Raw genomic sequence first — 27945 nt, 5'->3', positions numbered from 1 at the left:
TCCTCTCCCACTGAGGATCCAGAACTCCCCCCCCCCCCCCCCTTAGTCCAGTACATCTTCCTCGGCCTCCCTCAGCACCCCTTATCCATCAAACCTTTCTCACCACTGCCTCTTTCTTGGCCTCCCTCAGCACCCCTGTTCAAGCAATCATGTTCTTCACTGGCAGCAACAGTTGTAACACACTGCATGGGCTGAGCCGGATCCCTCCTTGTGCAGCATCCCACCCACACGTAAACAGAAATTACATCAGAGGGAAGGATCCAGCTCAGCCCAGGCAGTGTGTTACTGCTGTTGCTGAAGAACAGTTTTGCTTGAACAGGGGTACGGGGACAGGAGAGATGCCAGACTTTGGGTGAGGGAACAGGAGAGGGGGAATGTCAGACTATGGGGTGTGGAGACAGTGCTGGGGAGAGGGGGACACATCAGGCTGAGGGGGTGAGGAAAGGAGAAGACGTCAGACCATGATGGACTGCAAGGGGGGGGGGGGGGGAGGAGATGCAGCTACACAAACCCCAATTTAAAAGATGGAACAGTGTTTGATTGGATAGGGGCATCCTGAATCAATTTAGAATAGAATTCACAACTAGCAGTTTTCAGTTGATTGAAAATCTTTTAATAACAAGTGATAAGCATTAAAATGTTCTGAAGAACGTGTTTTGCGCTAAATTCTTTCTGCACACCACAACTGTCATTTGGTCAGTCGCGAATCCCTAGTACACCAGGGTATACCGTTCACTTGTCTATTAGATTGTAAGCTCTTTGAGCAGGGACTGTCTCTCTTTGTTAAATTGTACAGCGCTGCGTAACCCTGGTAGCGCTCTAGAAATGTTAAGTAGTAGTAGTAGTTTATGGGTGGAACCAGAAGAAACTGATTGGTATGGCATACATGGTTGAAGTGCACTTCGTAAAATAGTATCCCAAAATGATGATTGCTTGGAAAGTAGTAAATTCCTAAAATCTGTAAGAAAAACAGTGTGGAGTGGACGAATCGTAGAGGGGTCCACTGACTTATAATCAAGAAAAGTGGCACCATTTTGGGGACTGAACTTTCCTATGTCTAGTAAAGAGACCGAGAATCAGATCAAGTAATGATATGTCCATGGTAATGGAGTAGACAAAGTTATTAAAGAAGGTAAAATTATGTATAATCATACCTGATAATTTTCTTTCCATTAATCATAGCTGATCAATCCATAGACTGGTGGGTTGTGTCCATCTACCAGCAGGTGGAGATAGAGAGCAAACTTTTGCCTCCCTATATGTGGTCATGTGCTGCCGGAAACTCCTCAGTATGTCGATATCAAAGCTCCATCCGCAGGACTCAGCACTTAGAGAATTACACCCACGAAGGGACACTCTGCCCAGCTCACCACCGCCGAAACGGGGGAGGGGAATTAACCCAGCTCATCCCCACACAAGTGGGGGAGGGGGAATCCGTCCAGCTCATCCCCGCGGAGCGGGGGAGGGACACCACACCCGCCGATGCGGGGGGATCTGGCTTATCCTGCAACCGCAACCGCGGGAGGAGCTGACTGACCCTAACACCGCCGAAGCGGGAAGGGTACAAAGCTGCCCTACAGCCGCACGAAGCGGGAGGGAGTGCCGGCAGAATTTTAAGTCTCAATCCAGCCCCGTAAAACGGAGGGGAGAGGAATGCAGCAGCTCACTGTAACACAAACTCGTCTCAACTCTTGAAGAATCCAAGTGAAAAAACTTGAACACGAAGTCTTTCTGAAGTAACTGAAGACTAAACTTGAACCTGAAATGCAACCAGAATAAAAACAGTACAGATATCTGGGAGGGGCTATGGATTGATCAGCTATGATTAATGGAAAGAAAATTATCAGGTATGATTATACATAATTTTACCTTCCATATCATCAAGCTGATCAATCCATAGACTGGTGGGATGTACCGAAGCAGTACTCACCCAGGGCGGGACATTGAAATCCCTGACCTCAACACTGAAGCTCCAAACCGGGCCTCCGCCCGTGCAGCCACAGTCAAACGGTAATGCTTGGAGAATGTATGAGCCGAAGCCCAAGTTGCCGCCTTGCATATCTCTTCCAAGGAGACGGATCCGGCCTCTGCCATCGAGGCCGCCTGAGCTCTTGTGGAGTGAGCCTTCAGCTGGATAGGCGGCACCTTCCCCGCGGCCACATAAGCCGCTGCAATGGCTTCCTTGACCCATCTTGCCACTGTAGGCTTAGCAGCCTGCAGACCCTTACGAGGACCTGCAAACAGGACAAACAGATGATCTGACTTCCGGAAATCATTGGTCACTTCCAAGTATCTGATGATGACTCGTCTCACATCCAGATATTTAAGAGCAGAGTACTCCTCTGGGTAGTCCTCCCTACGAAAGGAAGGGAGACAGAGCTGCTGATTCACATGGAATCGAGAAACAATCTTGGGCAGGAAGGAAGGCACTGTGCGAATAGTCACTCCTGCCTCAGTGAACTGCAGAAAAGGCTCTCGACAAGAGAGCGCCTGGAGCTCGGAAACTCTTCTGGCTGAAGTGATAGCCACCAAAAAGACTGCTTTCAACGTCAGGTCTTTCAGAGATGCCCTCGACAAGGGTTCAAAAGGCGGCTTCTGCAATGCTCTTAGCACCAGGTTGAGATTCCACGCAGGCACCACTGAGTGCAGAGGAGGGCGCAGGTGATTAACTCCCTTGAGAAAGCGCACCACATCTGGCTGCGAAGCCAGGGAAACACCCTTCAGGCGGCCCCTGAAGCAAGCCAGAGCCGCTACCTGGACTTTAAGGGAACTGAGCGACAGGCCTTTCTCCAGACCTTCTTGCAGGAACGCCAACACTGAAGAAATTGGAGCAGTGAAGGGAGAAAGTGAGCCTGCTTCACACCACGCTGTAAAGATACGCCAAACCCTGGCGTAAGCAGTAGAAGTAGAGCGCTTCCTCGCTCTCAACATAGTGGCGATGACCTTGTCTGAGAAGCCCTTCTTCCTCAGACGCTGCCGCTCAATAGCCAGGCCGTAAGACCAAAGGGGGAGGGATCCTCCATCACCACGGGACCCTGATGTAACAGGCCCTGCTCCACTGGCAGTCGGAGAGGATCGTCGACTGAGAGCCTGATCAAGTCCGCATACCAGGGACGTCTGGGCCAATCCGGACCCACCAGGATTACCCTGCCGGGATGCTTTGCCACCCGGTCTAGCACCCTGCCCAACATGGGCCAGGGCGGGAACACATAGAGAAGCTCTTGTGTCGGCCACTGTTGGAGAAGAGCATCTACTCCCAGGGATCGAGGGTCCCGTCCTCTGCTGAAGAAGCGCGGCACTTGGCAATTGGCCGATGACGCCATCAGATCTAGGCTCGGCTGGCCCCAGCGCTTCGTGATGTCCAAGAACGCCTGAGCAGATAGCTGCCACTCTCCGGGCTCCAAGGTATGGCGACTGAGAAAGTCCGCCTTGACATTCATGACTCCGGCAATGTGGGCCGCTGAAAGCTGCTCCAGGTTCGCTTCCGCCCACTGGCATAGATTCATAGCCTCCTTGGCTAGAGGGGCGCTCTTGGTACCTCCCTGGCGGTTGACATAGGCCACAGCCGTGGCATTGTCCGACAGCACCCGTACTGGTTTCAACGCCAGTACCGGGATGAACTCCAAAAGCGCCAACCGAATGGCTCTGAGTTCCAGGAGGTTGATAGACCACTTTGCCTCTGCAGGAGACCAGAGCCCCTGCGCTGTCCTTCCCAAACAGTGGGCTCCCCAGCCCGACAAGGAAGCGTCCGTCGTGACGACAATCCACTCTGGGGTCACCAGAGGCATTCCTGCAGACAACTTGTCCGTCTGCGTCCACCAGCTCAGCGCCTTGCGCACTGCTGGGCCCAAGGGAAGGCGCACAGCATAATCCTCCGACACCGGAGTCCAGCGCTGCAGCAGAGAGTGTTGAAGTGGTCTCATATGAGCCCTGGCCCAGGGCACTACTTCCATCGTGGCCGTCATAGAGCCCAACAGCTGCACATAGTCCCAAGCCCGAAGAGGAGAGGCTACTAGGAACTGGTTCACCTGAGCCTGAAGCTTGACAATCCGATTGTCTGGCAGGAACACCCTGCCCACTTGGGTGTCGAATCGAACTCCCAGATACTCCAGGGACTGAGTGGGGCGCAGCTGGCTTTTCTCCCAGTTGATGATCCATCCCAGGGAGCTCAAAAGAGCAACCACCCGGTTCACAGCTTTGCCGCACTCTGCATAAGAGGGGGCTCGGATCAACCAGTCGTCCAGATAAGGATGGACTTGTACTCCTTCCTTCCTCAGGAAGGCCGCGATGACCACCATTACTTTGGAGAAGGTCCGCGGAGCAGTAGCCAACCCGAACGGGAGGGCTCTGAACTGGAAGTGTCGGCCCAGTACTGCAAAACGCAGGAAGCGTTGATGAGGAGGCCAGATGGGAATGTGCAAGTACGCTTCCTTGATGTCCAAGGATGCCAGGTACTCCCCTGCCTTCACTGCCGCTATAACAGAGCGTAGAGTCTCCATGCGAAAGTGCCGAACTTTCAAGGCCCGATTGACCCCCTTGAGGTCGAGGATAGGCCGGACAGAACCTCCTTTCTTTGGTACCACAAAGTAAATGGAGTAACGTCCCTTGCCAAGCTGATTTTCTGGCACCGGAACGACCGCCCCCAGGCGGATGAGATTGTCCAAGGTCTGCTGCACTGCCACAGCTTTGACCGGAGACTTGCAGGGAGAGAGTACAAACCCGTCTCTTAAGGGTCGGCAGAACTCTAGCTTGTAGCCATCTCTGATGACTTCCAGCACCCAAGCGTCTGAAGTTACTGTGGTCCACTCGCCCAGAAACGAGGACAGCCGTCCTCCAATCTGCACTGGGGCGTGGACCAATACCCCGTCATTGGGTACGAGACCCTGGGGGAGGACCGGAGGGAGCACCTCCGGGACGGCGGTCTCTGCGAAAGGAACGCTGCTTGGGGGAGAAGGTCCTCTTGAAGGAAGAGGAGGCAGAAGAGCCCGACCTGCCCGGGCGGTACCGACGGGCTTCCTGAAACCGTCCTCTGGAGGTACCGGGGCGAGCACTAGCTCGAGCCCTGACCTCTGGTAACTTCTTGCCCTTAGACGTGCCGAGATCGGTCACGATTTTGTCCAGCTCGACCCCAAAGAGCAGCTTGCCTTTAAACGGCAATCTAGCCAGGCGGGATTTAGAGGCGTGGTCAACAGACCAATGCTTCAGCCAAAGCCACCGCCGCGTAGAGATTGTCTGAGCCATGCCTTTAGCTGAGGCTCTCAAGACATCATACAGCAAGTCAGCCAAATAGGCCAAGCCCGATTCCAGGGCCGGCCAATCATCCCTCAAGGAAGAATCCGAGGGGGAAGCCCGCCGCACCATAGTCAGGCACGCCCTGGCCACATAGGAACCGCAAACTGAGGCCTGCAAATTTAAAGCAGTAGCCTCGTAGGACGACCTTAAGGCCGCCTCCAATCTTCTGTCTTGGGCGTCCTTTAGGGCCGTGCCACCTTCCACCGGCAACGCCGTTTTCTTAGTCACCGCAGTGATTAAAGAATCCACGGTAGGCCACAGATAGGCCTCACGTTCACTCACAGCCAAAGGATAGAGGCGGGACATAGCCCTAGCCACTTTAAGGCTCGCTTCTGGGACATCCCATTGAGCCGAAATTAGGGTGTGCATGGCATCATGCACGTGGAAGGTTCTAGGCGGGCGCTTCGTGCCCAGCATAATGGCAGAGCCAACAGGGGCTGAGGGAGAGACGTCCTCCGGAGAGGAAATCTTCAAAGTGTCCATGGCCTGTATCAACAGGTTGGGCAAATCCTCTGAGCTAAAAAGCCGCGCTGCAGAGGGGTCATCCGCTCCATCCGAGCGGGGATCTGTCTCCTCCAAGGAATCCGCAAAGGACCGTTGGGAGAACTCAGATACGCTGCCCTCATCTACATCGGAGGAGACAAAGTCCTCCAAGGCCTGGGAATCAACCCGAGGGCGTTTACCTCTGGAAACCTCAACCTCTTTACCAGACGAGGGAGCAGGGGCAGCGTTTTGCATAAGGAAGGCCTGATGCAGCAGCAAAACAAACTCGGGGGAGAAACCCCCCAGACTGTGCACTTCCGCAGCCTGGGCTACAGCCCTAGACGCACCCTCAACCGGCGCTCGCAAGAGCGGGGGAGAGACATGCTGCGCATCAAAGATGGCGTCCGGCGCGACACTCCGCGAAGGAGCCGCGCGGGAAGAACGGCTCTTAACTTTAGCCGCTTTTGTGCCGTCGCCCAAATTAAGGGCGTTCATGGCATTAATGTCTCCAACCTCAAGGGCGGCCCAAGAAGAAGCCGTCCGAGCCGCGTGGCCGGCCAAGATGGCGGAGGCGAGGAGCGGGGGATGGGCGTTTATGGCGGGAAAAACCGCCACGCCGGAGGAAGGACCGGGACATACATCGGTCACGAAACTGTCACCCAACAAGGGCGAATCAGGCTTGAAGACCCCCGCATCCCCTCTAGAAGCGCTCAAGCGATCCGGGGAGCGACCCTTTGCGCCCTCGCCCTCCGACGCCATATGCCACGAGGAGAAGAATCGGGGAACCCCCTGCCCGCTATAAAAAGGTAAAAATTACCTGCTGTCCGCTCCGAGCTGTAACGACCTGGTGTCCCAGTGAGTAGCTGCAATAGACGCTTAAATAAACGTCGAAATAAACGCCTTTAAGGACGTTCAAAAAATTTTTTTTTTTTTTCTTTAACGGAGCCAGCGGGAGGGGGGAGAAAAGGAGGGACCTGGCACCACCAGGTTTGCACTTGCTCAAAAGAGCCCTCAACCCCAGGCACTCAACAAAACCTAAAAATTAGGCTTGGAGGCCTAGCCAGAGCTGCTGCTGTGTGTGACCACCACCTGCTGAGATAGAGAACATACTGAGGAGTTTCCGGCAGCACATGACCACATATAGGGAGGCAAAAGTTTGCTCTCTATCTCCACCTGCTGGTAGATGGACACAACCCACCAGTCTATGGATTGATCAGCTTGATGATATGGAAAAGCCTATTGGCATAATGTGATAGGACGAGGTCCAAAGTGTGCCTGATTTGAAGAAAGTGGTACCAACTGGCTAAGAGAGATCAGAAAAAGTAGGAACAAAAATTTTTTAGCTGTGGGCCAGACAGGGTTTTCAATATGAAAATTGAAATCTCTCAAGATGATGAAAACGGAGAGAAATATCAGTAAGACATTGAAAAGTTTTTTTCCAAGACAGATGCTGAGGGAGAAGGGGGGAGAATAAAGAAGTAAGAAATAAACAGGTGAATAGCCTTCTAGTTGAAGGAGTAGTGAATCAGGATAAGAAGACATTATAATCCATTACTGAAAATGCTAACGCAGAAGCAAGAACTGCCATTCCCCCACCGTGGTTCAGAGAGCAACAGGGGGAAGGTACTGTGTAAGTAAGGGAGCCTCACCATCAAGCAGCCAGGTTTCAGTAATTAAAAAAAAAATGGAGGAAAAAAAAAAAAAAAAGATTTAGGGGGAAGCCTGGAGAGTATTATGAAAAAGCATAGACCTGAACAACAATTTAATAGATGAGAGTGTAAGAACGTGTATTGGGGAAGACATCCCTGAAAGAGAATTTGAAGCTGAAGAGAGAAAGGGAGAATTACAAGAAGCTAATATGCATGGTCTATTCACTGGGGAGGAGGCTGAGGGCAGTTGCCCCAGAATACAGGAATAGAAGCCATTTGAAAAGTAGGTAAAGAAGATATGAGAAGCAAAGAAATAAATACATATAAAACAACATGCCACAGATTGCAAGTAAGATAAAGTGGCAACTTGTAATGTCACATTGTACGCCAAATCGGGCGGGACTTAGCGGCTGCCATGAAGGAGCAAATCGGACACAGCAGGAGGCAGCGTTGAAGCCCCTGCAAGGGAACAGAAGATAGGAGAACATAGAGAAAGGACAAATGGTCTACAAAATTCTGACTGGTGTAGAACGAGTAGAAGTGAATCGATATTTTACTCTTTCAAAAGTACAAAGACTAGGGGACACTCAATGAAGTTACATGGAAATACTTTTAAAACAAACAGGAGGAAATTTTTTCATTCAACGAATAGTTAAGTTCTGGAACTTGTTGCCAGAGGATGTGGTAACAACAGTTAGAATATCTGGGTTAAAAAAAAAAGATTTGGACTAATTCCTGGAGGAAAAGTACATAGTCTGCCATTGAGACAAACATGGGGAAGCCACTGCTTGCCCGGAGATTGCTAGAATGGAATGTTGCTACTATTTGGGTTTCTATCAGGTAATTGTGACCTGGATTGGCCACTGTTGGAAACAGGATACTGGGCTAGATGGACCACTGGTCTGACCCAGTATGGTTATTCTTATGTTCTTATGACTACACCCACTGGAAATAGAGCAGCAGACAGACAAGAAAGCAGAAGAGAGAAACTGGGACCAACATGCTTGGAAATATAAAATGCCACAACAAAGATAGTCAAAAAGTGTTTCATATTGAAGTTATTAAGCGGAATATGTTAACTTTGGGAAATGTGCACTACAGGTGTATTTGTATTTTGTTGGAGATACATTTCTGTTTTTAATTTCTCATATGTTCTGGTGCATGCCTAGTTTGAATTCTTGGACTTAGAAATTCGATTTCTCTCTTCATAGTTGTATTTCAGATTTGTGATCCCTTGTTCTGTATTTGGTAAGGGTCTGTGTATTTTGTTTGCATATAGTTTCTGTGTAGAACTCCGTAGAAGTCCCACTTGTTCTATTTTACCAGTAGTTAAGTGTATTGTTGTTCTAGGACCCCCTTAGGAAGGGTTCATGTTTGAATCGTAAGAATTTGTGCAACTGTTGTACGGTAGGTTTGCTACAGGTATGTTGAGTTAGGATTTTTTTCAGGGTTTGTATCATTTTACACTATGCCTAGTAGTGAAGAGATTTATATTGCCTCCCCTTGTTCCTTCTCACCCAGTACTCTCTCGCCCTTGTCTTGTCTGTATTATTTTTAGATTGTACGCTCTATTGAGCAGGGACTGTCTCTCTATGTCAGGTGTTCAGCGCTGCGTGCATCTGGTAGCGCTATACAAATGTTAATAATAATAATATTTAGTCTCTCAGTTTAAACATTTAGGTATCATCCTCAACCATGAACTATCATTTGCACCACAGATTGCAGCTTTGACCAGATCTTGTTTTGTTACACCGAGACAAATTTTCTGTCCGCTCCTTTATAGATATGTCACAAATGACTTCTCTATGCAATACGTTTGTCATGGTTGGATTACTGCAATGCCATTTACTCCTGAATTACACAGATACTACTTCAACATTTACAGTCAGTACAAAATACTGCTTTACAAGTATCTGCTCAAGCCAGGAAATTTGATCACATTACTCCTTTATTTCTTCAGAACCATTAGCTCCTAATGAACTATTGTATTCAGTATAAGGTCCTGCCACTTACTCATAGAATCTTTTCTTCAGGAATCTCAGCATGTCAACAGTAATCACACAGTATGCACCCCCCCCCCCCCCCCCCCCCCCCCAAATTTCTCCATTCATTAAATGATCATGAATTACATATCCCTTCTCCGGCAAATGCTAGACTAGAATCTACAAGGTAATCGGCCTTCTCTTGTGTGGCTCCAACCCTATGGAACTTGCTGCCCCAATCTCTCCAACTTGAGTTATCTCCTAGATTCAAAGTGGCTCAAGATACGATACATTTATTTGTGGCCACATTTGGAAATATCCATTAAATATAATTGACACCAGGCAACCTTGAGCTTTGTTCTGCTCTGGCAGTACGATGATAATGTGTGGCTTCTTTTTAATTTTGCTTTTTTATTTTTTTAGTTTGATTGAAGCTTTCCTAATTTCTCCATCTTATTTGCCATTGGAGTTCTTTTTTATTTTCCTAAATTGTTTTTGTATTGTGAACCACTATGATGTTTTTTTTCACAAATAGTGGTATATCAAACTTAAATCATAAACCATATTGTTATTACTCAGATCACATGAGAATCAGAATATATAATTTTTTTGTATAATTTCCATGGTGAAAATGTGCTAGTTATGATCTGTACTAACAAATCGGGGCTACTTTGGTAGGTGCAGGGAAACTGACGAGGAAGACTCAGTAGCCACAGTCATCGGAATCTGGGTTTATATTCACAACTTTTCTACTGAATACTATTTTTTGAAGCATCCAGCCCAGTGGCATTGCCCGGAGTACAATGAGACTACACAACACTTTGTACTCCTAAAGGTGAAGAACCATCCCTGTGGTGGAACTGAATGTACCTCCCCTCACGTCTAGCATGGTCTGCACCAAATGGCAACACAACTTTGTCTGCACTACAAATGCAACATCTCCTACTGTGCCGATGTTGATACCGAAGCACTAACTTCTTGCATATCAGGAAGGTATTATGCTTATGTTTCTATGCAGAGATGCATTTTGCAACCACTTTTTAACCTTGTTTAGCCAGTTCCTCTTGCTCAGACCTGTGCAACTATATCAAAATATCCGTGCTTTAGGTCCAGAAGACTTATCACAGATTGGTGCTAAGAGTTATGTACTGACCTTTCACGGTGAGGTGTTTGAAGCCACTATGTGAGGAATAAGGAGTTCAGGTGTGGCCTAGTGGTTAGAGCACTGGTCTTGACATCCAGAGGTGGCTGGTTCAAATCCCTCTGTGGTTCCTTGTGATCTTGGACAGGTCACAACCCTCCGTTGACTCAGGTAAAAACTTAGAGTGTGAGCCCTCCAGGGACAGGGAAATACCCAGTGTACCTGAATTGTAACTCACCTTAAGCTACTACTGAAAAAGGTGTGAGCAAAATCCAAATAAATACTAAAAGAGGAGAATCTGCTGAATAGTTCTGAGTCAGCTACTCTCTATACAGAAGATTTTTTTCTTTATTTTTAAGAGCCACTTTTTTGTCTTGCAAAGGTCACTGAGTCATTTGAGGCTGTTATTCCAGATGCAAGGGAACATGAATTTACAGTCTATGTATTTTTCCTTGTGTGGGTCTGAGCCAAAAAATGATACAACACCTTTGTGTGTTAGTTTGCTATCTTTCTCCCACAGGTTGGGCAGGGCTGAATGCCTGGCTTTTGATATGCCACAGTTTTATGGTGGCCAGACAAAAAAACAAAAAAACTACACGCTCTAAATAAAATGTAAAGAAAAAGGATGAAAAAATGTTGCAACACTATAAAAGAATCTTGTCCATTCAGAAGAGTAGAAAAGAAAATACCTGAGGAGGACCACTGTGTGCAGGAAGAGAAACACACGCTCAGCACTTGCTCTGGGAAAGTTATTCTGTCTTTGCACCACACAGCAATCCCTTTCTCTAAGTCAACAGGGTATCTCCTTGAGGCACCAGAATGAACTGATGTGCAGTTAGAAGTAGAGAAGTGAACTATTATTGGACTCTGCTATAATAGTTTTGGCAGATTTTTTTTCTCGTGGGAATGTCTTATCTTTTCAAAGGGGCAGTATAACCTCATTTCCCACTTTAGCTACTTTTTTCTGAGTATGGAAGAGTTTCCTCTTGTATTTTAACTCAGGAAGGAAGCTTTGACCCACTGCACATTCTGTTTTATGATCAAGGATCAGAAATCTGTAGCACGGTGCTCCAATATTTGTGAAAGTGGTTGATGAAAACACTGTGGGTGTAACCTTTGGAAAGAGTCCATCTTAAAAAGCAGAGAACAGCACTTACAGGTAACCAAAAGTAAGTTGCAATTCAACAGCAGACCCTGCACTTATTCTGGAAAGGTTTTGAAGAAAGGGAGATCTGAAAGGACACCTGAGATTTAGTCTACCGCTCTGTGGTGCAAAGGTATGCTTTGGAAAGCACAAAACTCTAAAACTAGCTTTATTATTTTTCAGTAAACATTTAGAACATTATGTGTGTGAAAATTTTTTCTTGGGTCTTGCCACATATGCTGCCCCCATTGGGAGAATCCTAGCCATGGACTGCAGCCAATATTCCATACTCTACAGTGCCTGAAACAAGAAGTGCACTGCAAAGGGGGGATTTACACGTATACCCATCTACTTTACAAAAATGAGACAGATATCCAAGTACTGATGAATACAAAGATTATATTTAAAAAAAACCCAACACTTCTAGAAACTGATAATTAAAGGAAGAGGAATAGACTAGTAGTTAAAGCAGCAAGCTAAAAAGCAGAAAAAACAGGATTCAAATCCTACTGATGCCTCTTGTCACCTTGGGTAAGTCACTTAACCCTTCATTGCCTCAGGTACAAACTTACCACCTAAGCCCTCTGTGGAAAAAGAAATATTGGCTGTACTTGAATGTAAATCTAGATTATAGTGAGCAGACAAAGACTCTGCAGGTAAGTAAAGCATTGCTTTGTTGGGAATTTTGGGCCCTTATTTTACAAGGATCCTCGTGTGTAAATGGAAACTTTTACAAATGTAGATTGGCATACACATTTAAAAGTAATTTTAGAAAGCTGCCACATGTATGTGGGGATTTAACACATCTTAATGGCAAGACTGTTTGGCTAGGCCTTTAATACATAGTAACATAGTAGATGACGGCAGAAAAAGACCTGCACGGTCCATCCAGTCTGCCCAACAAGATAAACTCATATGTGCTACTTTCTGTGTATACCTTACCTTGATTTGTATCTGTCATTTTCAGGGAACAGACCGTAGAAGTCTGCCCAGCACTACCCCTGCCTCCCAACCACCAGCCCCGCCTCCCACCACCGGCTCTGCCAACCAATCTCAGCTAAGATTCTGAGGATCCATTCCTCTATGTTTATCCACGCATGTTTGAACTCTGTTACTGTTTTCATCTCCACCACCTCCCGCGGGAGGGCATTCCAAGCATCCACCACTCTCTCCGTAAATACTTCCTGACATTTTTCTTGAGTCTGCCCCCCTTCAATCTCATTTCATGTCCTCTCGTTCTACCACCTTCCCATCTCCGGAAAAGGTTCATTTGCGGATTAATACCTTTCAAATATTTGAACGTCTGTATCATATCACCCCTGTTTCTCCTTTCCTCCAGGGTATACATGTTCAGGTCAGCAAGTCTCTCCTCATACGTCTTGTAATGCAAACCCCGTACCATTCTCGTAGCTTTTCTTTGCACCGCAATAATGACATATATTCCCTGTTTTATTACAGATTACTAGGAGAAACCTATTCTGAGGTAGGGGTATAGCAGCAGATTTCCCCACACTCCCTTACTAGTGTGAAGTTGAACCACCTTAGTGCAGGTGGTGCTAACCTGCTGAGTTAGAGGGGCGTGGCTCAGACAGGGAGCCCCCCCTCAAAGCAAGGGGTCTCCTGGAGGGAGGCCATGAGTGAAGGAATCCTCAAGGGTAGTGTTGACTGGGTTGCAATACCTGGGGGGAGGGGAAGTCCCAGGGAAGTGAGGAGTGATCCTAGCTCAGAGGTTTGCACCCGGTGTCAAGAAGTAGCTGCCCAGGGATTGCATGAGAAGAAATAGAAGACTGCCAAAGTAAAAGGTTGCCTTTATTTGTCAAGACCCTGGTCTTGGGTTTCCCAGCTGACCTGTCTGGATTTATGTGTGAGAAATTTGAACTGTACTGAAGAAGCCTGGTCAGTTGAAATTGTTAAGAGGTGTGGAGATAATTGTCAATATGGTTGTGCCCACGTTGAGCTTGAGTCTGACAGGAACATACTGTGCTTTGACTGCTTGTGCAATAAAGCTCTTCTTTGACTTGCACTACACCCTGCCTGTGTCTGTGAGAGTTCCATGCCTGTCTAACAGCCACGCTCCCACACATCTGGACATCAGCATTTATACCTGTTTCAAGACACACACAGCCACCTGACTGAAGGGGCAGGTTGTAAAGGCCGACATCCATACCTGTCCCCAATCCCCCCACAATAGCATGTACTCCCCTATATCTTTGACACCTCTCCATACATAACCCCCTAACAGTGGCCCCTCTTGAACATCCAAGATTTTCCCCACAATGGTGGGCTCCTGATCAAGATGACCACTTCCAGGGTGCCCCCCTCCACCCCTGGCTCTTACTGGGGATCCCTGGTGATATAGTGGGAATATCCTCAGTCATTCCTGTGGTATAACCAATAAGTGGTCAAATAAGGGCAAAATGCCCCAACACGAGACTACTGCTTAGGGTCACAGTTGCCATTTTGAACCTGGAGCCACAGGAGCAGGATTGACCAATGACTGATCCTGCTACCACTATACCACTAGGGACCATCAGTAATGGGATTGGGTGGGATCTGCCAGAGAACCCTCAGGTCAGGGTGTTGATGTAGGGGACAGCAACCTGGGGAGGCCTTCAGAATTGGGAGGTCCACCACTGAGGGAGGATAGTGGATACTCAGGGTGTTGGGGTCTGGAGATTGAGGAGGGCTCACTGCTGTTGTGGGGGAGATAGGGACATGCATGCTGTGCTCCCCACCTCTTCCCCCCCCCCCCCCCCCCCCACCCATGTTGAGCTTTTTTTGGTTTTTTTTTTTTTTAATTGCTAGCTACTCCTATGGGACACAGAGAGGCATGAAGTGTAGTCCTGCACACCTTACATGTATACTATACCTTCTCCATGTCCATTCTAAAATGGTGACTCAGCTTGGTAGTAGGACTTAACATAAATTTAAAATTTTCAAATGGACAAACTGTCCCAACTGACACCACTATGCATTCCTGACCACATAAGGATAACTCTGTCCCCCCCCCACCCCACTCCATCCAGCATCACCCCATCTCTCCCCCTTTTCTCTCCTTTACCCGCTAACTTGATGGCCTCTGTCGGGCCCAATGCTTCCCTGGGAATTCACAGCAACAGTAGTAGCAAAAGCACATAGAAAGTAAGCATTACGTCTCCCTCTGGCACAACTTCCTGTTTCAGATGTTCAGGAGCCGCAAAACCAGCGGTGGCATGCACAAGGCAATGGTCCTGCACCTTACCTTCTATTTACCATTACCACTGCTTCCATGCGAACCCAGGGAAGTAGCAGCCCCAGTGGAGGATCTAGTAGGCAAGCGAGCCTGTGGGAAGGGGAGACAAAGATGGGGGACTGGGCAATGCTGGTTGGTGGGGGGAGGGAGGATAGAGGAGTGGCACAGAATTGGGAGGCAGTGGGTCCAACTGGTGAGCAATTGGGTGGACGGTAAGGAAAGAAGATCATGTAATTTTTTAACACATTAAAATTTTTAACAGGTTAATCATGTTAATGTGTTAAAATGTGCAACCCTACTTGGGAGAGAAAAGAAAGTAACTGCATATAATGAGTACAGTGCTGTGTACATCTAGTAGCACTATAGAAACACTTAGTAGTAGTAGTAGTAGCAGCAATGGTTTTTGTTTGCTAACATAGTATCTTCCTAGCTATCCATCCATAAACATTTCCATTTAGTTTTTTCCCTGATTGCTGACATATAAATCATTACAGAAGCCACACCAAGGAAGGCCCACAGATCTTTAGATTTTAGTATGACTTCTTTGTGACTTCACGCATGTTTTTATGGTTTACTGTTGGGGTGATCTCAATTTCAACCACTTTCATTAACTCCAACCACTCCTGGGTGGAGTCAATGTGGTCTTCAACTTTTTCACTTTGTAGACTAATCTGTCTCACAGTGGATGAATGAAGCCCCAAATATTTCAAAACACTCTTGTAACCCTGTCCAGACAGTTGTACATGAACTATTCTTTTTCAACAGTCCTCCAAAATGTCTTGATTGTGGCAAAATGAGCCACAAAATGTTCAAACTCAGAATTGGGTTCAAATAAACTACCCTGCAGAGTTACAGTGATGTGAACATTTTTTGTCCCCTTCCTGATTTCTTATTATTGCATCTTTTACCCTCCCCTAAAAATGCCCCTGCTTGGAGGGTGGGAGGAAGGATTTTCAGTCATCACTAAGACAACAGTGGCTGGGACTGCCAGCATGGTAGATGGATATGGACAGGGTCAGCCCATGTGGGCAAGGCCAATAGGTAATAAAAGGCACTGCAGGGATAAAATTCTTTTCTTTGGTAGCCCACCCCCGTCGAGACCTGTAGCACCGAGGGGGATGTCCTGGGTACCATGGCAGGAGAAGTTTGCAGTGTGTGGTGATTGGAAGGCCCTACTACAGAGCAGCGGGTGCCTGCAGGGAGTTGCCGAACTGGGAACAAAGATTGCTTGGGGGAAAAGACACCCCAGGTAGGAGGAATGGTAATGGGAGCACCTCACTTCTGACAGGACTTTTGTTGCACATTTGAATGACCCCTGTTCCAGGATGGGACCGAGTAACTGAAGATATTATCAATTACTTTGTTCTGGTTTGCAAATAGAGGAGATTGAAGATAAAACTGAACTGTGATTTTGAATGCCCTGATATCATTTGGAGATTATGTTTGACGCTGTGCCCATCAAACACCCTGAATTGTACAGACCAAATTGACAAGTTTATGAACTGTGTTTTTCAAGTTACTGTTAGTAAAGCAAGTTGAAGATGAAATACAGAGACTGCTGCCTATTTTGTGTGTGGTTGAAATAAAGAGTGACAAGAAAAAAAAATGTACCCTTTGACCTTCCAGGATTTAGCCTGGCTCCAGCCTACGCCCAGCTCGACATCTTGAACTCTTTGTACATCCTGGTCCTAGGGTGCCTGGCCCAAAGAGTTTAGCTGGTGCCTATGCAACTGGTACCAGGGTTACACATCTATATCATACTGAATGATTCTGGGTCTTTAAGCAAAACATATCATCAGATAAAGGGAGTCCAAGTAAACACATACAACAGTTTTTAAAATATGATGATTAAGGAACAAAGTTATTCAACACCTATATCTCCCAAGTAGAAAGAGTTAAAGATATTTCTGATGCTCTAGGACATCACTGAACCACATTAAGAGTAATCCCCAAATGAAGAAAACTTGAAACAGTGGTGAAACTTCTCAGGAGTGGCTGGCCTGCCAAAATTACTTCAAGGAAATAGCAACAATTCATCCAGGAAGTCACAAAACATCCCAAAAGAATATCAAAAAACAGCAGGACTTTCTAGCCTCAACTAAGGTCAGTGTTCATGACTCCACAAAAAGACTTGGCAAAAACGGGATGCATGGGAGAGTAGCAAGATGGAAACCGCTGCTGTCCAAGATTAACATCAGTGCTCATCTCACATTTACAAAAACACACCTGGATAATTCCCCAAGCCCTTTGGGATAATGTTCTATGGACAGGTGAGTCAAAAGCTGAACTCTTTGGACAACATAGGTCCCATTTATGTCTGGCATAAAGCAAATACAGCATTCCACAGTAAGAAAAACAGTCAATTATGGTAATGGTAGTGTGATGGTATGGAGATGCTTTGCTGCCTCAGGACCTGGAAAACTTGCCATTATTTATTTATTTGGATTTTGCTCACACCCTTTTCAATCGTAGCTCAAGGCGAGTTTCATTCAAGTACACTAGGCATTATTGAAGAAGCCATGAGGTCTGAACTTTACCAGAAAATTCTTAAGAAGAATGTCCAGTCACATGAGCGGAACAACAACTGGGTTATGCAGCAAGACAGCGATCCACACAAAAGCAAGTCTACATCAGAGTGGCTAAGGAGAAACAAAATTAATCGTTTAAACTGGTCTTGTCAAAGTCCTGATTTAGTTCTGCAAAAAAGTGTGCTAAGATTCTTCAGCAGTGATGTGAATGACTGGTATCAAATTATAGGAAGCATTTGGTTGTAATTATTGCTGCTAAAGGTGGTGCAATCAGTTATTAAGTTTAGAAGGCAGCTACTTTTTCACATGGGTGATATGGGTGTTAGATAACCATTTCTTAAATAAATGATGTAATAATTTTAAAACGTGTTTACTCAGGCTCCCTTTTGTCTAATATTACATTTTGTTTAAAGATAAGAAAACATTCAGTGTGACATATATGCAATGAGAGGATTTTTTTTTTTTTTTTGGGGGGGGGGGGGGGGGAAGTAATTTTTCACATCGCTGACATCTGCACAACTAATTAACCAAATCAAATATGGTAAGGAAACTAGGGGTTCACTTGCTGTTTCACAAACTGATTCTGGTTTAGTCTTATTGCTCTTACTTTACACATTATGTCTCAAGAAACACAAAAATAGTTCCATCTATACCCTTTTGATTTCATAAGGCTGGTTTCAATTAGACAAGAGTAAGAAGTTGTAATCATCATTATTATATGTGAGAGTCACAAACTTTGAGCACTGTAGAATCTTCCCCAGTAATGACTTAAATTGAATTTATTTAAAATCAAATCCACACTGCTAGAACCTCCACTTTTCTGAAATCCACAACCTCTCTGCTCAGTTTGTCCTTTAGTGTGGAATTACAGCAAACAGTCCACCAGGCTACAACTGCTGTGAGTTGTAATCCTATTAGAGCTGCACTAGATCACTGTCTACTTCTCACAGCTGGTAAAGTTTTAGATTTCAGCTTCCCTTCAAATTATCTGTCCTACCATTGCCTCAGGTTGCTGCAAAAAAGCACTATCAGACAAAACAATAACCTTTAATATTATAGGAACTAGGCTAAAAAGTACCAAAGTGAATTTTACTTGTATAATTTCTTCTGTGGAAATTCTTTTAGTAAGATGCCACATTTTAATTCAGAACTGTTCAAGAAACTGGTCTTTTCCAAGGGGCTACTGCTAACACCATTGCATTCACTACAATTCCCTATGGAAATGCTACCATTCACTACAATTGAAACAAAGTGGGAGACAAATAGAAATGCAGGCCTACTCAGAAGCTTAACAAAACAATGGTCACAACTTGTTTGCACTTTGAAACACAAAACAAAGCACTTATCTTAAAACAAACATACAATGACCTCCAATTTCTGATCTAAGCTGCTTCCCTCAGACTGACGCATAGTTTTCCCCAAGTTACCCAACTCAAAAATCACATGAGTTCTGTATCACCAGCTTCAGCAGCTTTCATTAAAGATTAACATGAGCAAGACAATTTAGCTTACAGGAAGAAAAACTTGGAAACAGAATGTAGTTTGTGTCTGATGGTTATGAAAGTACATTCATTATTAATCCTTTTCTAAAAGAAAAGGAAATGAATGAGAAGTACTGTAAATTTGATATTTAGGTCCCATATAACATTAAGCATTTCTTTACTGCTATTTCTGGTTTCTAGCAACTACAGAATGTAGAGGTAGTTTGAAAGGAGAAATTCCCTAACTGCCCATTCCCCTTAAGAATATACCCTCACAAAGTCAGAACCACCTTAAGCCCCAAAGTTACTACTACTATTTAGCATTTCTATAGCGCTACAAGGCGTAGTTCTGCCCAAAGAGGAAGTGACGCAGAAGGAAAGTAGGTTCCCAACTTGGATGTAAATCTTGTGATGACAAGCAACAGGAAGAAATGTTTTCCCATTGGGAGGTGCAGGAGGCATTGATAGACCTGGAATCTGAAGCAGAATTCTTTCCATCTGCAAAGAAGGCTTGTCTTTGTTGGAAGTGGGAACTGAAGCAGAATTCTTTCCATCTGCGAAAGAAGGCTTGTCTTTGTTGGAAGTGGGAACATTGAAAGGAAAAGGAGTTATGATCTATAGTGCTTCGCCTCACAAAACCTAAGAAGAGACTGAGAGGATTTAAAAGAACCTTTAGACTTGTCCGCTGGCAATCTCTGAGACTTAGTGTCCACTAGGTCTTTAACTTCTCTAGGTCTTACCCAAACAGAGGTTTACCTCTAAAAGGTAGCTTTGCTAAATGTGACTAGAAGCCACATCAGCTGTCCAACGCCTAAGGGAGCGCCATCTCCTAGCTGAGACTGTCAAGAACTTGCTGGTGTGGATGTGTAGGAGAGCTGGCTGGTGCACTAGAGATCACTGATGTGGATGAGCAGCAGAAACAGACAGTGTAGAAGAACACTGGTGGGTTGGTACCATTGTGCAGTATTGCTGGCTGATGCAGTTCTGTAATATTGCTAGCTGTCCAATACAATTATAAGGTGCAAAAGTGCAATAGAAGCATTTAAAGACTCTGACATACAGCTTGTGGTGCCACTTAGATACAGTGGTGGCTGGAGCTGGTATACAACAGCTTCAGCAGTTGTCAGTGTGCAATACCAGAGAGTAGAGCTGTGTAGAAAACCAACACCGCTAACTTTCAGCACAGTAGCATAGAGCTAGCTATCACAGCCATGCAATGAACTGCTTGTCAAGACAGGCTACCTGGGAGAGTGAAGTATAACATGCCCCATAGCTTCTAATAATACCGGTATGCATGTGCCAGCCTTGAAACTGTGACCTTCAGGCTGCAAGAGTCACCTTTCAGGAGTTATTCTGCCTCTCAAAACAGTCCAACACTGCACCTGCAAAAACTTTCATGAAGCATGGCAACACCGAGGTCCCCTCTCTATCATAGTTACAAGGAAAGAAATGGAAACAGTACAAATACATCAGAAAAACTCCAGATAAACAGTGAATGGAACATTGAGCTAACAGCACTAAGCTAGACTCTATACCAAACTCCTTTTGTAAAGGTGTTGAAAGAAGGAATACCTGTGCTTCTAATATAAGAGTTCTAGTTAAAAAAAAAAAGTCCACAAATGAAGTGAGGGAAACTTTCAGGATTTTTGTTTTTTAAGTAACCGCCCTCTTACTCGAGCCCTTTATAAAAATATGTTAAAACTATATATGCACTTTCAACTTTAATTTAAATCTTGATATACCACTCTAGAGTGAACTGAGTGGTTTCAATTACAAATATTGCATATGGAAAGGAACTACGAACATTTGACAGGAAAGGGTTGTCCTTCCCCATGTTTTAACTTGTACAGCGCTGCGTAACCCTAGTAGCGCTATAGAAATGCTAAGTAGTAGTAGTAGTAGTAGTAGTGAAGAAAGAAGGGAGGATTATAACGACCTAACACACATGGTACCCTGTTGCTGTCTGCTGGCTTCCACACTGCAACAGCATTTAACTAACTCTGAAGTCATAAGTAAAATCTGAACTCTTCACCTGGTTCCCAGGCACAAAGCACTGTAGTAAAATTCCTTGGCAGAGAATATTCCCCTGTCTCAGACTTTTAATGCACGAGAAGCTACAAAGAGGAGAGGTGGGGGGAGAACTTGTACCACCACGTTTATACCCAAAAGGTTGATAAATATTCTATTCAATTCTTGCAATACACTGGCCTATAATTCTGGAGTATTTTAAAGATCAATACCATCCATTTGAACTAGCATTGCTCTTGAATGGGAAGCCAGTGCAATTTAGCTGGCTAGAAACTCAAAGCGTGCCCCCCCATCAGTAGCCTTTTTAAAACACCTGCAATTTTCTACTGAACTTTACTGAATGTCCTATATATAAAGCATCACAATAATCAATGACTTGAAATTATATCTTAGCGCGAAAGAAAAAAAAATGCACACACATAGGGTTAGATTCTGTAAATGGCACCCAAAGTTAGGCACCAGAATGCGTGCTAAGCTAGTATTCTGTAAAGGGCACTGTGTACAGATGACCCTTTACAGAATACTAGCTTAGTGTGCAGTGGAGGAGTAGCTTAGTGGTTAGTGCAGTGGAACATGGAATGTTGCTACTATTTGAGATTCCACATGGAATGTTGCTGAGTGGAGGAGTGGCCTAGTGGTTAGAGCATTGGTCTTGTAATCCAGAGGTGGCCGGTTCAAATCCCACTGCTGCTCCTTGTGATCTTGGGCAAGTCACTTAACCCTCCATTGCCTCAAGTACAAACTTAGATTGTGAGCCCTCCTGGGACAGAGGAATATCCAGTGTACCTGAATGTAACTCACCTTGAGCTACTACTCAAAAAGGTGTGAGCAAAATCTAAATAAATAAATAATTTGAGACCTCACTTTGGGTGTGCACACTTATGCCTGCCAAAGGCTGGTGTAAATTCTGGCACTCAACTAACAGCAGTCAGGGGCATAGATCCAGGTACTGAATCACATTGTGCCTAAATGCTGGGAATGCCCCTGACCCGACCATGCCCCTCCCACAGCCATGCCCCCTTTGGAGTTCCACACCACGAAATTTAAGCATGCATGTGATAGAATAGGGCAGATCTCTGCATAACTACTAATTACTGCCAATTAAGTGCTTATTAACACCAATAACTAATTAGTGCCTGATCGTCTAATTTGTTTACGTGTGGATCTAGGATCCACACCCAAATCCGGGCAACTTATACAAAATCCAGAGGATAAAAGTTCGCATAAAATTACCTGGCAATGTGCACATAAAAAAGGTACATGCTATTCACATGCATGGATATAAGCATAGGCATTCCTGGGGGCAGAAGTTAAGGAGCTGGAACAGAGCTGCAAGATCTTTATGAAGGTTATAGATATGCGCATATCCATGTCAACTTAGACAGAAAAGTTGTGTACTCCTATGTACCTTCAAAGCTTAGGTGCCTTGATAAAATTATCCTCAACAATCAGCAGATATGAAACGTGGGTACTAACTCTACAAAACATCCCAAGAAATAAAGTATGCACACACTTTACTAAAGGTTGTCCTCTGTGTATGTACCAGATTGTGAATGACTTACAAAACCACCGCATGCACAATGGTTTTCTTGGCAGAATAATAGTGGGGTGAGGGTTGGCGGCATTTGTCTTCCCCAGTCAACTCTATCCTCCACGCCCCTAATCATTTACCAACCAAAAGCTCAGCTGGCCAACAGATCCATTCCAACTCAAGTGATGGGCACAGTAGGCAGGCAACCTATCAACTGACCCATGAGGTCAGTATATACTTTTCCTTTGAAAATCCTTCAAAGTCCATGGAGTGATAGGTGGAATGGGTACTTTCCACCAGTTCTAGATTTATCCTTGAGGAGTATTTCTGCAACTATCGGGTTCAGGTAGTTCATTATTAGTTGAAAAGAAAAACAGGGTGGGTCCAGCTCACACACCCAGGTGGTTTGTAAACCTTTCTTCCAAAGCTGTGCAGTTCCTGCAAAGAAAAGCCTTTAGCTTACCTTATTCTCCTCCAGGGTTTTTGCCTGTTTTACTGCTTCTCCTCTTCTGGCCTCTTCACTTGTTGCTTTCCTGCTGGTTATTTCCTTCCACCCAATATCTTCCAGGGAAGGCAGTGACAGAGTTTCAGATATTTTTGACAATTCTTCCTCTTGTGTTTTTCTAGGACAAAACAAAATGGTTCTGTGATGAGAGATTTCAGGTTTCTCAGTGCTCCAGTCTTAATGCCAACACAGACAGCCTACAAGTTTCGCCAGAAATATGAAATTTTTTGGAAACTAACATTTTCATAAAACCCAGGCTTTTTTTCCCCGCTTCCAAAATATGCCCCACCCATCTATCCAATTAGATATCTCACTGGAAGTCACTCAGCAGGGGATTAGCTCAGGCACTGACAACCAAGGTTGACATAAAAAAAAAAAAACACAAGCATGCTGCGGAATGTATCAGCCCTTCACCCTATCCAATGCCCCAAACATCCACCCAAACCGACATCTTCCTGAGTCACCCCCCCCCCCCCCAACATACCCCTGGTGTCTAGTGGACCCATTCCACCCCCACACAACCTTTCCCTTATATGACAAATTGACCTCACCTGTTTCATCCCAGAATGCACTGAGTGGGGCAAGGCACCGCCATTTTGTGGCCAATGCAGGAAGCAGAAGCAAGCAGGCATAGCTCCTGCCTTGTTTGAGATATGGGTTAGGTGGGGGGGGTTCACTAGACTACCCAAGATTTTCTTTGGACCTGGGGGGGGGGGGAGAAGGGGGCCATTAGATCAGGGCAAGATTTCAAAATATATACATCCAAGGAGGACACCTGCTCCTCTCAACCTACCCTTCTACGCTGCCCTGGACCTGGCGCAAGTTTTCTGTGCACAATGCGCATGAAAACCTTTAGTGCATGGCTGCAGGATACTTAAATGACCACATTAACGTGCATTTAAATACATTATTTAGTCTGCAGTAAGGGTTTCTACGCGATTTTAACACCTGCACTGAAACCATTCCTGTTACGCCCGCATTAACTGGGTGGGAAGTTTTCTGTGTGGGCCCCAAAAACTTAAAGCTAACTCACTGCTTTCCTCCTCTCCCCTCTGACCCATAAGCTACACTGCTTTTCTACTAGTTATCTCCCCAACTGCAGTTTTCTACAGAAAAGACCCCTTATGTTTCTATTGATTCAGAAATCAGTTCAGTACTTATGATTTCAAGATAGAGTTCCTTTGCTTATTTGTAGTAAAACCATTGGAAATTAAGAACGTACAAACCTTTCACACATACACATAATGCCTCATCCTCTCAGCCATCTTTAGACCACCAATACCATTCCTCCTCATTCACTGGTGCAGCAGTTGTAAAGTTAAGCAGTGGCACCTTGCGCCATGTCCTCCTCTGCTACATGGGGGGTCAATTACCACTTTGAACCACACAAAAAACCCTCAATTCATTCTACACTGTACGAGGCAGAAACTGGACCCCATGTGCCACCCCTCAGTGCCTCCTGTCAGATGCACTGCCAGCCAGCCACTGTCTCCTGCTCCGATTCCATAAGAAAGAACACATTTTGTGGCCTTTCCTGTGCCACCACAGGAAAATCAGAGGCTCTGCATATTTATAAATGGGATCCTGAAGTCCCAATTATCAAGTTAAAAAGAATTGTAGGTAAGGTAATTCAATATAGTTACTATCAGCTATTGCACAAATATAAAATCTAACATGGCAGGACCTCAAAAAGCTCCATTTATTTTCAGCGAGGGTGTTTCTGGAGTCTCTGCTTTTAAGTGTTTATGTGGTCAAGGTGATTTAATGAGAGGTTGGGCTAAGAGACAACACTGTAAAGCAAAGATACTTACCTGTAGCAGGTATTCTCCGAGGACAGCAGGCTGTTCTCATATGTGGGTCGACGTCCGCAACAGCCCAGGAAATGGCAAATTTTGCAAACAAAAAAAACCTAAAGTTTTGCCAGAAAGCACGTGCAGCGCGCACCACGCATGTGCGGATGACTTTCCGCCCGTCACACAAGCGTGCCTCTTCAGTTAAATCAAAAAGCATACAAATAAACAAACAACTCCAAAGGGAAGGTGGGTGGATTTGTGAGAACAATCAGCCTGCTGTCCTCGGAGAATACCTGCTACAAGTATCTATCTTCGCTTTCTCCGATGACAAGCAGGCTGCTTGTTCTAACATGTGGGGTATCCCTAGCATCCAGGCTCACTCAGAACAATGAACATTGGTCAATAGGGCCTCGCAACGGCGAGGACATAACATAGATTAACCTGAAACTATACACAGCTACCTGGAACAGAACAAAAATGGGTCTAGGGGGCTGGAGGCAGTAGTGAGATATGAATGTGTGGACTGATGACCACGTTGCAGCCTTGCAAATCTCTTCAATGGAGGCGGACTTTAAGTAAGCCACCGACGCAGCCCTGGCTCTAACATTATGAGCTGTGACATAGCCCTCCAGAGTCAGCCCAGCTTGGGCATAAGTGAAGGAAATGCAATCTGCTAGCCAATTGGAGATTGTGAGTTTCCCCGATGGTGACTCCCCTCCTGTTGAGATCGAAAGAAACAAACAACTGGGCGGACTGTCTAAAGGGCTTCATCCGCTCCATGTAAAAGGCCAATGCTCTCTTGCAGTGCAAGGTGTGCAAACTGTTTTCGCCAGGGTGGGCATGAGGACAGGAAAAAATGTTGGCAAGACAATTGACTGGTTCAGATGGAACTCAGACACCACCTTCGGCAGGAACTTAGGATGCGTGCGGAGGACTACTCTGTTGTGATGAAACTTATTATAAGGTGCATCCACTACTAAGGCCTGAAGCTCACTGACCCTACGAGTGAAGTAACAGCCACCAAGAAAATGACCTTCCAGGTCAAGTACTTCAGATGGCAGGAATTCAGTGGCTCGAAAGGAGCTTTTATCAGCTGGGTAAGAACAACATTGAGATCCCATGACACTGGTGGAAATTTGACAGGGGGTTTTGACAAAAGCAAACCTCTCATAAAGCGAACAACTAAAGGCAGTCCAGAGATCGGCTTACCCTCTAGACGGCGATAAGCACTAATCGCACTAAGGTGAACTCTTACAGAGTTGGTCTTGAGACCAGACTCTGACAAGTGTAGAAGGTATTCAAGCAGGGTCTGTGTAGGACAAGAGGATCTAGGGCCTTGCTGTCACACCAGATAGCAAACCTCCTCCGTTTGAAAGAATAACACCTCTTTGTGGAATCTTTTCTGGAAGCAAACAAGACTCTGGAGACACCCACTGAAAGACCCAAGGAGGCGAATTGTAAGGTCTCAACATCTAGGCTGTGAGGGCCAGAGACTGGAGGTTGGGATGTAGAAGCGACCCCTCGTTCTGAGTGATGAGGGTTAGAAAACACTCCAATCTCCATGGTTCTTCGGAGGATAACTTCAGAAAAAGAGGGAACCAAATCTGATGCGGCCAGAAGGAAGCACTCAGGATCATGGTTCCACGGTCTTGCTTGAGTTTCAGCAAAGTCCTCCCTACTAAAGGAATGGGAGGATACACATACAGAAGGCCTGTTCCCCAGTGTAGGAGAAAGGCATCTGACGCTAGTCTGTCGTGGGCCTGAAGCCTGGAACAGAACTGAGGGACTTTGTGATTGATTTGAGTGGCAAAAAGATCCACCGAGGGGGTGCCCCATGCTCAGAAGACCTTGCGGACTACACCCATATTCAATGACCACTCGTGAGGTTGCATTACCCTGCTCAGCCTGTTGGCCAGACTGTTGTTTACGCCTGCCAGATAAGTGGCTTGGAGAAACATGCCATGACGCCGTGCCCAAAGCCACATCTGGACGGCTTCCTGACACAGAGGGCGAGATCCGGTGACCCCCTGCTTGTTGGTGTAGTACATGGCAACCTGATTGTCTGTCTGAATTAAGATGATTTGGTTGGACAGCCAATCTCTGAAGGCCTTTAGAGTGGTTCCAGATCGCTCGCAATTCCAGGAGGCTGATCTGAAGACCTTTTTCCTGAAAGGACCAGGATCCTTGAGTGTGAAGCTCACCTACATGAGCTCCCCACCCCAGGAGGGATGCATCCGTCGTCAGCACTTTCTGTGCCTGAGGAATTTGGAATGGTCATCCCATGGTCAAATTGGATCAGATCGTCCACCACTGAAGAGAATTTCTAAAGTCGGTGGACAGTTGGATCACATCCTCTAGATCCCCCCAGCTTGATACCACTGGGAAGCTAGGGTCCATTGAGCTGATCTCATATGTAGACATGCCATGGGCGTTACATGAACTGTGGAGGCCATGTGCCCCAGAAGTCTCAACATCTGCCGAGTCATGATCTGATGAGATGCTCGAACCATGGACACCAGGGACAGAAGGTTGTCTGCCCTTGCCTCGGGGAGATAAGCTCGAGCCATCTGAGTGTTCAGCAGAGCCCCAATGAATTCCAATTCTTGGACTGGGGTGAGATGGGACTTGGGATAATTTACTACGAACCCCAGTAGCTCCAGCACCTGAATAGTCATTCGCATGGTCTCGAGCACCTTCCTTCGAGGTGCTCTTCACCAGCCAATCGTCAAGATAAGGAAACACATGCACTCCCAGTCTCCGTAGTGATGCTGCGACTACCACAAGACACTTTGTAAACACTCGGTGCAGACGCCAGGCCAAAGGGCAGTACACGGTACTGAAAATGCTGTGTTCCCAGCCGAAATCGAAGATACTTCCTGTGAGCTGGAAGTATCGAGATGTGTGTGTAAGCATCCTTTAAGTCCAGAGAGCATAGCCAATCCTTCTCTTGAATCATGGGAAGAAGGGTGCCCAGGGAAACCATCCTGAACTTTTCTTGAACAGGAATTTGTTCAGGGCCCTTAGGTCTTTTGCCAGTGAGAATTTGAGATTTTTTTTTATTTAAATGAATTTTGTCTTGGGGAGGTGATATAATTTTCCTTGTTTTCATACCTTCGCCAAAGGTACAATCACCAAGAGGGTTTGGATTTTTGCACA

General features: G+C 45.8%; 1 protein-coding gene across 2 annotated transcripts in view; it reads right to left on the bottom strand.

The window, feature by feature from the left end:
- SH2D4A (SH2 domain containing 4A) overlaps positions 1-27945 on the bottom strand; it is a 186652-nt gene that overhangs the window by 87992 nt on the left and 70715 nt on the right. For both annotated transcript variants that reach the window (XM_030194502.1, XM_030194503.1), the window contains exon 4: positions 22955-23114. In XM_030194502.1, the coding sequence (XP_030050362.1) occupies positions 22955-23114 (160 nt within the window). The remainder of the gene's footprint in view (positions 1-22954; positions 23115-27945) is intronic.

The sequence above is a fragment of the Microcaecilia unicolor genome, chromosome 2 (assembly GCF_901765095.1).
Source record: "Microcaecilia unicolor chromosome 2, aMicUni1.1, whole genome shotgun sequence".
Taxonomy (NCBI): domain Eukaryota; kingdom Metazoa; phylum Chordata; class Amphibia; order Gymnophiona; family Siphonopidae; genus Microcaecilia; species Microcaecilia unicolor.
This window is presented reverse-complemented; position numbering and strand designations above follow the sequence as displayed.